Here is a 12099-nt window from a genome sequence, read left to right as displayed (position 1 = left end):
TGGTCTGGGGGAGATTCCACATGCCTCTGAGCAGTTAAACCCGTGTGCCACAACTCCTGAAGCCCACAGTCCTAGAACCCATGGTTCCACAATCAGAGAGGCCACCATGATGAGAAGCCTGCTCAGCACAACTTGAGAATAGCGCCCACTCAAATATAGCCAAAAATAAATAAAAATAAAAATAAAATTTAAAAATAGACTGTATAAGTGAGAAAACATTTACCAAAGATCTCTGGCCCCGTCTATATAGGCATTCAGACATTCCCTCATATTGGAGTGAAATCTAGTTAGAAACATTCCACTCTCCTGAGTATAAGACTTAAATCACTTAGAGCAGAACTCTAGAGAATCATGTGTAAAATCAAGAAGCCCATCTGGTATTATAATATAAGTATGTATTTGGGGGGGAAAATCACACAACATAACACAAAACATACCTATTATTTTTATTACACAATCTGCAGAAAGCAAAGATTTACGAAATCTTTTTAGCCAGAGGGTATAAGAAAAAAAAAATTGATTTTCCCAAGTAGAAGAATAAAGATCCCAGAAGGGACATGAGATTTTTATGTTTATCTAACATGAGCTTAGATGTTAAAAGGCTGGCAAACAGTAACTTGGCATAAATTATACTTCTGTTCCTGAAATGCTCTGCTTGTTCTGAAGACTTGCAGAGTCAACAAAACTTGAGGGCTCTTTTACACAGGGTGATTTCTATTATTCACTTTGATCTGAGGAGCCTGGGGAAACAGACACACAACATAAGCAGCTATGTGAATTTTCCTTAACTTCTGCAGAAACATTTATGATGCACCTCCTCCAGCCCTAGGCATAGTGCAGAGGTCAATGCCTCCTCCGTAACTGGATCTTTACACAATTTGCCCCTTTCTTCCAGTCCTCCCAGAGCACAAACCCTTGTAAACCTTCTTCAAGTCACCTTTCTCCTCTTACCCCGCCATTTAGCAACTAAAGTCAAAGACATTCACTGTTTTATTTTACCTACAACTCTACCTGGTATAGCCCTTTCAAATCTATGAAGTGCTAGTACAGACATAATCCTTTGAATGAATAAAAGATGACCAGCAGGGACTTCCCTGGTGGTCCAGAGGTTAAGACGTCGCCTTTCAATGCAGGTGGTGTGGGTTTAATCTCTGGTGGGGGAGTTAAGATTCCACATGCCTTGCAGCCAAAAAACTAAAACAAAAAACAGAAGCAATACTGTAACAAATTCAACAAAGACTTTTTTTTAAAAAGAAAGATCACCAGTTAACTTGAAAGCTGTAAGTAAGGTGCAGAAAGTGTCTATCCTGCAGACGAGCATGGAAGGGGTCAATGCCCACCTGAATCCCAACAAGTATCCTGACCTAAGTAACTAGTTTATAGGCAATACACAGGAGAGAGGAATGTACTAAAAGATATCAAGGGAATCCCATCAGTTGAATGTGAGAAATTTTACAGGACAAGTAATTTGGTTTATTTAAAAACTTGTGTGGAAAGAAGGGGGAGGGGAAATCGCTAGAGACAGGGACATACTAATCATATACAATTTTTGGATCTTGTTTGGATAAAAATTTAAACCAGTCAATGGCCCAAAGACCTTTTTCAGACAATCTGGGAAAAGTAAAAACAACTGGAATGTAAGATAATATTAAGGAATTATTGTTAATTCTTTTAATTAATCTTAAATCCATTTTAAAATTAGTCAATTTTTATAAGATAGATATTATGGTTATGTTCAACAAATCTATTGTTTACAGATTCATACTGATGTGTAGGTGGGAGAGATGGTATTACATGTAAGATCTGAAGTTCACTCCATTGGCCTAAAGAGGAAGCAGATATGGTCCAAGAGCAAGATGCTCCCACGTGCAAGTTTAGAGGCGGTGTTTGTGGGTGATGTGATAACAAGTTTGGAGTGTAAATCGATGGCAATGGGCAGTGAAGGAAGTGATGGCTAATGGGATGGGAAGTCACTTTTCAGCACTAAGGGCAGCTCACTCAAGAAGCAGAAGAATTTCCTAACGGTCTTCACCACAAATACCCTTCTATAGTAACGCGGGGCACTCAGAGAGAAAAAGAATTTTTTAGAAGGAGCTTTCCTAGGTCGCAATATACAGAGAAAAGCTCCAAAATCTCTTCTACCTCTCACTCACTCTGAAGACCAAGGAACACCTTGAAAATACTAATGTGCTCTCATTAGTTTTCATTATTAATCAATAGATGTACCAACCCACGGGGTTACCATGCACTATACATCATGAGCTATAGACATAATTTGTCTTAGCAAGATTTAACAACATAGTAAATATTCTTCAAATCATTTTGAACAATGGTTATTCCACCTGGAAATGCTCTAAGTGTACTTCAGTGTTGTCACCCTGCACTCTCAGATCTGCCTGGCTGGCTCCTGCGCTATTTTTCATACTCACAACATTCTTATAAAGCAAAAAAGGGGACAGATATAAGAACAATAGGACAGAAATTCTATAGTTAATTAAAGTAGGGAATCCCAGAAGTTAATTGACTCCAATTTGTCTTTTCAAGCTAAGAAAGAGCCAGCCCAGAGATCCCTTGAACAAGGAAGCAAGCCAGGACTCACAGAGTTTAATGCAGCATCCTGGCTCATAATTCTTCCTTCCAGCTGGGGAGACCGTCCTGAAAGGAAGAAAGGCTGAGCAGAGAGTGGTGCAGGCTTAGGGCAGCTGCTCTCACAGGAGGTTTCTGGCCCCAAGAGCCAGGCAGCTGACTCTACTGCCAGGGCGCTCAGGAGTACTGGGGCTGTGACACAGTGAGTAGGGGTCAGGCCCTCCTGCTGGGGCTGCTCCTGGCCACCCTGTTCCTGGGCTGGCGTGGGCCTCGGGCTGATACGGCACCAGGGAGGTAGGACGCTCAGCCCGACCGTGCTAAAGACATCCTCATATCCTTTCCTCCTTCCACTACGCCTGGCTCTCCAATCAACCTTCTACCTCCTCCTTGTTCAATGGGAAAGTAACCCCACTCTGTTCTCTGCTTTCCACCACAACTCAAGCTCATGTACAGCCACGGGTCTCTTCTTAAGGTTCAGTTGGCAGCCAGGCACCAAGGAGAATCAAGAAATACCCTGCAGAGTATCTGTCATTATTTCTTTCCAATAATATTTATAGCCTAGTGCTAAACACTGAGCCCAGTGACAGAAAACAGAACAAATAAAAACGCTCGTCTTTTATTTTCACTGGGTGAAGACACCTGAATTAGATGAAATTGAAGCAAAATAAAAGAGAAAACACATTTAGAAATTACAATATTATTATTATAAATGCAAAGTATTCATCAAGTGCTTTGGAAATGAAATGCTGCCTTAGAATAAATACAAATTTTTAATGGGACCTTCAAGGCCCAGAGGGATAAGTAATTCTGTGATAGGAGGCTTCTAGAAGAAGATGCTGAAGATCCTCAAGACCTATTACTTACTGATGCAAACATCACAGATAAGCTCCAAAATCTCTTCTACCTCACATTCACTCTGAAGACCAAGGAACACCTTGAAAATACTAATGTGCTCTCATTAGTTTTCATTATTAATCAACAGATGTACCAACCCATGGGGTTACCATCTACTATACATCATGAGCTATAGACATAATTTGTCTTAGCAAGATTTAACAACATAGTAAATATTCTTCAAGCAGTTTTGAACAATGGTTATTCCACCTGGAAATGCTCTAAGTGTACTTCAAACACTCAATCAGACAGAGGCTCATTTTCACTGACAAGTCTGTACCACCATTCTTGGAGCACCTCTTCTTAATTCAGAGAAATTGTAACACAACTCTATTTGGTCACTGAAAACCAGAATCCTATAGGTCACAGTACTGTACTTCGTCCCAGGGCTCAGTCTGGTTTTAAGGTTCAGATAAAAGCTTTTCAATAAGAAAAACATCCTATTTAGAAAAAAGGCAACTGTACCTTTCTATCTTATTTACAAGGGCCAAGTTTGGTCTGGATGCCAGCTAGAAGGAGATTAATTTTCCCATTGCTCCCATTAAATAAATCCATCAAGATTATATCTGAGATTAGCATGGTTTCAGGATCTGGGCAATATTAGGTCCTACGATGTTTTGGCTACAGAAAGCAGATCTGAAAAATTTAAAGGGGGAAAAAAGACAATATTAATATGATTCCAGTGTAGGTGAGGTAGAAAATGTAGGTAGGTCTTTTAATTTAATGAGTAGTTATTATTTAATAAACACTTTCACAAATACAGTATTGGTTTCTTAAATTTTTCTTCTCTTTAACTGCAAACTTTTGAGGGGCACACATTTTTATCCTATTTGCAAATTTAAAATTATATACGGATTTTAAATGTCATTTACAAAGTTTAAACTGTGTTTGAAAATGCAAAGGAAAAAGTAAGACTTACTTATATCCATATTTTCCAGATATATCTATCACCATTTCTGCTCCCAGCTTACTCTGAGAATGTTCAAATGAATACTCCTTCCAAATGAACTCAATGCTTGTAATGTTTCCAACATTAATGTCTGCATCAATTAAATCTGTATAAGTCATGCCTGGCTTCAGTGTTCCACTATCAATAGAAAAATAAAACTCATAAGCTTGCACTGGGTATTCATAATATTGAAGTTGAAGACAACATCTGTGTGTATCATGGAAGAGAAAGTTTCATTTCCCTGCATTTGATTATAGGAGATTTATTCTTGCCATTCACCTTGGTCAGCATCTCAGAACAGCACAATTCTAAAGCTTAAAAAAAGAGTGAGGTAAATGAGAAGCCTGACTAGTTGATTTTTAGGGGCTAGTTCTCCAGTGAAGCTTTGGTCTTGGCTTCATGGTATCAGAAACTAGAGTTTATTGACACCCCAAAAATCATCGGACTATCAATGATAGACTAAATTCACACAAAAATTAAAGAAAAACTAGAAGCCTGTTATCAGCTCACACTGGTGCAATGCTTCCTTTTCATTAACCAAAATGTACTCCTAGCCTTCCCTTGCTACCTTCTTCATCTGTATAAAAAGAATTGGGTAACCAAACTAATGATAAAGAAAGGTGTTTTGGTGAGTGTGGAAATAGATTAGAGAGAATAAGTCATAAGAGACTTGAGACATAAGACATATTTTATGCAAGCCAAAATTACTCTAGATGAGATATCTTTAGTTCTGCTATTTCCTTACTTTGCTAATGTATTGCTTGTCTCCTCTAACTGGAGGAAAAGTTCCATGAGAGCAGGACCCGTGTCTGTTTCCCCAGCAGTTATAACAATTCTTGGTATACAATAGGCATTTAAATGTTTGCTGAATGCATGAATGGATGTTGCTATTCCTAGGGTCTGTCTTGTTCCATTACATGTAGAATTAATTGATTTCATTACTAGAGGACAACTTTTTTTCAGGTTATAAGGGGTCATTTCCCTGTTGCTCCATGAACTGCCTTCACTCAGCACACACACAGTACAGCTCGTCATGATGGTGTCACTGGAAACCCAAATAACTAAAATATAATGTACAGTGAGGGCTTCCCTGGTGCCTCAGAGGTAAAGAATCTGCCTGCCAAGTCAGGAGATGTGGGTTCGATCCCTCAGTTGGGAAGATCCCCTGGAGAAGGAAATGGCAAGCCACTCCAGTATGTTTTCCTGGGAAATCCCACGGACAGAGGAGCCTGGCAGACTACAGTCCATGGGTTCACAGAAGAGTCAGAGACGACTGAGTGCATTAGCATGCAAGCATGCAATCTATGGTGAAGCCAGACTCAAAGCTTGACTGAAGAGTGGGACTAGACCAGCACACAAATTCACTTAGCAGACTTCTATGCAAGATGAAACATTTACTGTGGACCTGAAATGCTTAATTATTCTTAAAAAAGAGGATTGGATAATTATGCAAGGATATGACAAATAGTTTCTTTAGACATTAGCAAAAGAAGTAGAGAGATGACAAAACATTTTAGAAGGGGTGGGGACCACGCACTTCTCCTCACCTGACCCAGGTCAGCTGCCTTTGTGCAGAACACAAATCCCACAGCCTCAGGCAATGAGTGCACTGTGGGCCTAGAGCCACAGACACAAGATTGTGTTGAACTGTCCTCAGAGGAATAGCTTAATGCAGATGTGAAGAACAAATGGACATGAGACTTGCTAAGACAGGGAAGGGTATTTGGAACATGGAACAGCATGGATAAAAGTCAGGAAGGGAGGAAAGGGTGAGATGTATTTTAATGCCGGGTAGTGTAATCAGGGTAATGTGGCTAAGCCAAAGATGAACAAAGCCAAATGGTGGGAGGCACGGCTAGAAATCGTGGGTTGGAGCCTGTGTGTGAACCAGGATCCAGACAATCACTGACTGAACTCATCTTTACAGGCAGCTGCACCAAGGCAAGATAACAAGCACAAAGGCTGCCAGAGTGATTAATCCAACATATCCCTCAACCGACAACCACAAAGCCTCTGCTTTTTGTGCCTCTGCCTTGTATTTGAAGATGATGTAAATCACAGAGCCAAAACATCTAATTAATTAATCAGTTCACAAAATGGTAACATCTAATTAGTGTGTACAATGTTAATTCTGAAATGAGTTGCAGAATTAAGTGATGGAAGTGGAAGACATAATTCAAAAATTTTAAGGCTGATCAAAGAAAAAGTTAAGGAAAACTCAAGATAAAAGGAGACTGTAGCCTTTTATGAGAGTGCAGGGTGAATGTCTCTACTGAATTATTCCTACCTTTGACTATCTTACCACATATCCTATACCTGTGAGTACTACTTAGGGAGCTTATTAGAAATTTGGCCATTCATATAAATACTTTATTTCATATGGAATCTATAAAGTGATATGCCCAAATTTGTATAATAATAATGGACTGAATTAAAAGCATATATTGTTTTTGTGACCCCATAGACTGTAGAGTCCATGGAATTCTGCAGGCCAGAATACTGGAGTGGGTAGCCTTTCCTTTCTCCAGGGGATCTTCCCAACTGCGGGATTGAACCCAGGTCTCCTGCATTGAAGGTGGATTCTTTACCAGCTGAGTCACCAGGCAAGCCCAAGAATACTGGAGTGAGTAGCCTATCCCTTCTCCAGTGGATCTTCCTGACCCAGGAATCAAACCAGGATCTCCTGCATTGCAGGCAGATTCTTTACCAACTGAGCTATTAGGGAAGCCCTAAAAGTAAAGTGATATCCCCAAATTTGTATAACAATAATAGACTGAATTAAAAGCATTATCTTGTTTCCTGTTTTTTTCCCACTTGCTTTATTATCTAGATCTGTATTTCCATCTTAACATTTCCTAATATTTTCTGTTTGTAGCTGGAACTGTGGATGAAATAGATACTATGATTTCTATTTTATATTTGGGAAAAAAGAAAAGTTATTATCAGATGATAGCTGATGGCACTGTAGGAAAAGAAAAGACTGAGCCTTACTGAGTATGACGAACTCAGGGCAGCGTTGTTACCTGCCAGGTTATCATCCTTGCCTACCTGACAAGCTCAAACTCCCCGGTCTTCCCAGTCATTCCACCTACACGGAGAAATATACTTCCTTGAGTGACACTGTTCCCATCAAGTTTGACAGACAGTTTGTGCCTCCAACCTGGAAACAGAGAAAATAGGAAAGACAGAGAGAGAGAGAGAAGGGTTTAAAACACGTGGAAAGCATGACATCTTTGTTATTGTTGTTCAGTCGCTAAGTCGTGTCCGACCCTTTGAGACTCCGTGGACTGTAGCACAGTAGGCTTCCCTGTCCTTCACTATCTCCTGGCTACTTTAATGTAAAAGTAACTTTCAGGGTTAAAGTGGAAGAGGGCTGTTCATGTTCATGAGAAAATAATAATACAACTTTATATAGCTTGAGTGAATTTGGTGAGATTATATTTTTAAAGACATATAAACTATCACATGTTGATTTTGCAGAGTAAATAGTTTAATGATATGTTTTAGAGAAAATTATTTACTTTTCCATACATTTTTTGGACTTCAGAAAAATGTGTGTGTCTTCTTCCATCCATTACATTTGTATTCTGTGGTGTGTATGCTTTCCATCAGTTCAGTTCAGTTCAGTCGCTCAGTCGTGTCCAACTCTTTGCAACCCCATGAACCACAGCACCTCCCTATCCATCACCAGCTCCCGGAGTCCACCCAAACTCATGTCCAATGAGTCAGTGATGCCATCCAACCATCTCATCCTCTGTCATCCCCTTCTCCTCCTGCCCTCGATCTTTCCCAGCATCAGGGTCTTTTCAAATGAGTCAGCTCTTCGCATCAGGTGGCCAAAGTACTGGAGTTTCAGCTTCAACACCAGTCCTTCCAGTGAACACCCAGGACTGATCTCCTTTAGGATGGACTGAACGGATCTCCTTGCAGTCCAAGGGACTCCTTGCTTTCCATAGCCAAATTCTAATTTGCTATAGTTTGACAATTAATCCAGAAAAATATCTAGAAAACCTATTGAGCAAGAAAGTCTGTTTTTTTTTAATGACTCAGAGGCAGAATGAATTGTCCCTTCCTCTCCCGCCAGGCTTTGTGCTAGGAGTTCCCAGTCAGTACAGGTCTGAGTCAACACAAAGCCTGCCAGCAGGATAAATCCCTTGCAAACAGTCCAGTGTAACTTTTAAAAAACTCTAGAACTAAACAGATCTTTCATTCTGAATTCTAAAATTGTTGTATGCTTAAAAACACAGAAAAAAATGCAATTCTTCAAAAAGTTGTTTGAAAAGTCTCTGAATGAGGAAAAAATTTACTAGAGAGAATTTTCAGTTCACAAATTAATCATCGTCAGAAAGCTCCGTTTCTCTCCTTGACCATTCCACTGCACTATGGCTGCCACCGTCACCTCTCCACTGAAAGCTAAACTCACCAGTGACGGGACTTATCCCACGAACTCCTTTGGGCCCTGTCTCATTGGACCTATCTTTGGGGACAGTGAATGCATTCTCCCTTCCTCATCATCTTTCTTTTCTTGACTCCCACATGGTTTTATCTTTTCTCTCTTTATTCATTCCTCAGTGTCCTTCACAGGGACCACTTTCTCTGCTCTCTTTCTTCTCATCTGATACATTCTTCTTGGATAATTACATCATCCACTTCATAGCTTAGGTTACAAACAGTCGAATCTTTGACTGTGGACCACGGTGATCTCCAGAGGCTGACAGCCAATCTAACTGCACATGCCCAAATCCTAACAACATCTCAGACCTAATATGTAACAAACAGAGCCCATCAACTTACTTCAAACCAGCCTCTCTGCCTGGTTACCAAGTTCAGCATATGGTATGTCATCCGCCCAGTTAGAATCATCCTTGACTTCTCCACTTTCTGCATCCCTCAAACCCATTCATTGAGTTAGACAAGGCTGACTCTCACACCCATATAAGACTCCTGGAAAAACTAGATGGACTGTCTAGTCAAAAGTATGATTTTTCCAGTAGTCACGTATGGATGTGAGAGTTGGACTATAAAGAAAGCTGAGCGCCAAAGAATTGATGATTTTAAAGTGTGATGTTGAAGAAGACTCTTAAGAGTCCCTTGGAATGCAAGGAGATCCAACAGTCCATCCTAAAGGAAATCTTTCCTGAATATTCATTGGAAGGACTGATGCTGAAGCTGAAACTCCAATACTTTGGCCACCTGATGTGAAGAACTGTCTCATTGGAAAAGACCCTGATGCTGGGGAAGATTGAAGCTGGGAGGAGAAGGGGATGACAAGAGGATGAGATGGTTGGATGGCATCACCGACTCGATGGATATGAGTTTGAGTAAGCTCCAGGAGTTGGTGATAGACAGGGAAGCCTGGTGTGCTGCAGTCCATGGGGTCACACACAGTCGGACACGACTGAGTGACTGAACTGACAAACCCATTCACCCAGTTCCTTTTTTTTTTTTAATTAAAACTCTTTTTATTTGTTTTTATTTATTTGGCTATGCCAGGTCTTAGTGGTGGCACTCAGGATCTTCCATCTTTAGTTACAGCATGTGGGCTCTAGTTCCCTGACCAGGGATTGAAGCCACGTTCCCTGTATTGGGAGCATGGAGTCTTAGCCACTGGACCACCAGGGAAACTCCTCACTCAGGTCCTTTTGGCTTCTTCCTGCCCAAAAATAAAACCCAAACTTCCCATATGGAGCACAATTTCATTTTGACCCGATTTACCTCTCTCATCTTACCTGCCTCATATTACCTTCCTCCTGGTCTCTACAATCTCAGCAGGGGGATCTTTTTTAGTTTCAGCTCTCCCTTATCTCCAGGCATTTTCATATGCAGTTCCTTTTGCTTGGAACACTCTATTTCCTTCCCTCTGTTACTCACCTTTCAGGAATCAGCGTCAAAGGCATCTTTCCTTGGAAGGCTCCCTGATCTGAGTGCAGAAATTCCTTCTTTGCATCTCCCAACAGAAAGTTTATTACTCAGGGTTGAAACTGAGAATTTTCCTTTTCTTTCCCCCAGCCTAAACTCACTGTGTTGTTCTTCACTGCATCCTCAGAGTCTGGCCCGATGCCCAGTGATTTAGTAGACACTCAGTAAAAACTGTTGAATATTTAAAGGTAAGTGCCTTAAGGCATTACAATAAAATTCAGCTATGATACTTACGGGCAAACGGCGCAAGAGTCCCTGTGTTTAAAAAATAATATAATCTATTAGGCTTCATTTTTTTTAGGTGAAATCTATCAGCAAAATGACCCATTGTAGGGCAACCTTCCTTGGGACAATGGAAGCAATTTCCCTGGTGACAGAAAATAAGAGGTAATTAGACATGTAATTAGAAATGCTGACTTTCAATAAACTCAGAATGTACTATTAAACTATAATAAATCTTTCGAGTCTAAATAAAGTATATGCATTTAAGAATGACTAAGTTGCCTAATAGACCATCCTGCCTGTTTTGAAAAACAAAACATAATAAAACAAAAACAACTGAGGGATAAGGGAAAGGGGTTGGCTGTCAGAAAAATGAGTAAATAACATGAATAGACAGAGAGTCCATAGAAGAGGAAAGTCAATAGTCAATAGCTATGTAAAAAGATGCTCAATCTTACTAGCTGTCAGGAGTGCAAATTAAAACAACATACAATTTCATACTCAGCAGATTTGCAAAAATTAAGGCAATCGGAAATACCAAGTATTGGTAAGATATGGAGTGGGGAATTCTCATTTGCTTCTTATGGGAATATAAATTAACAGACGTTGCAGACAGACATTTGGTAATGTCTAATAAAGATGGAAATGCATATATGCTTTGACAATTTCACTTCTATTGTATGTCATAAAGCAACTTCTACACTAGTACATAAGAAGATACGCAAAGGTGTTTATTGCAGAATTGCTTTTAATAACGAAAACTGCAAACAACCAAAATGCACGTTAGTAGGGGAATGAATAAATAAAATGTGGCCGATTCCTACAGAATTCCTACTAAATGCAATAGGTCCATATATGTCAATGTAGACCTTATAAATTTTAATTTAAAAGCAAATTCAGAAAGACACTTATAGTAAGATACTCTCTCTCTATATATATATATATTTATATATATATAAATAAATGAAATAAAGTAAAGTCGTTCAGTTGTGTCCGACTCTTTGCAACCCCATGGACTGTAGCCTACCAGGCTCCTCCGTCCATGAGATTTTCCAGGCAAGAGTACTGGAATGGGTTGCCATGTATATATGTATATAAATTTCCCTCAAAGTTTGCCTTGGGGAAGGGCATGAAGCGAATATAAGGTACTTAAATTTTATCTGTGTATTTTAAAATCTAAAGCAAAACTAACAAAATATTAATTTAATGTTGGAGTATTTGCTATTTTAGGTTTTTGAACTTTCAGACTTATAAACTATGGATATTTAGGCTAGGACTATAGTGCACGCGTGCATGCTCAGTCACTACATTCATGTCCGACTCTTTGTGATCCAGTGGACCACAGCCCTCCAGGCTCCTCTGTCCATGGGATTCTCCAACCAAGAATATTGGAGTGGGTTGCCATTTCCTCCTCCAGAGAATCTTCCCAACCCAGGAATCAAATCTGCCTCTCCTGCACTGCAGGCAGATTCTTTACTGCTGAGCCACTGGGGAAGCCTAGGATTATAGTAAAACACCCCATTTAAAAT

At 39.9% G+C, this 12099-nt stretch overlaps 1 protein-coding gene across 1 annotated transcript in view; it reads right to left on the bottom strand.

Annotated features, from left to right (window-relative positions):
* Window positions 1-4052: 4052 nt before the first annotated feature.
* PNLIPRP3 (pancreatic lipase related protein 3) overlaps window positions 4053-12099 on the bottom strand; it is a 29319-nt gene continuing 21272 nt past the window's right edge. Inside the window, exons 9-12 of the mRNA XM_061161346.1 lie at window positions 10583-10715; window positions 7478-7589; window positions 4400-4567; window positions 4053-4116 (exon numbers count right to left, since the gene is read on the bottom strand). Of these exons, the coding sequence (XP_061017329.1) occupies window positions 4053-4116; window positions 4400-4567; window positions 7478-7589; window positions 10583-10715 (477 nt within the window). The remainder of the gene's footprint in view (window positions 4117-4399; window positions 4568-7477; window positions 7590-10582; window positions 10716-12099) is intronic.

The sequence above is a fragment of the Dama dama genome, chromosome 15, assembly GCF_033118175.1.
Source record: "Dama dama isolate Ldn47 chromosome 15, ASM3311817v1, whole genome shotgun sequence".
In the NCBI taxonomy this organism is placed as follows: Eukaryota; Metazoa; Chordata; class Mammalia; order Artiodactyla; family Cervidae; genus Dama; species Dama dama.
Note: the sequence above shows the minus strand (reverse complement) of the source record. Positions and strands in the feature narration are given on the sequence as shown.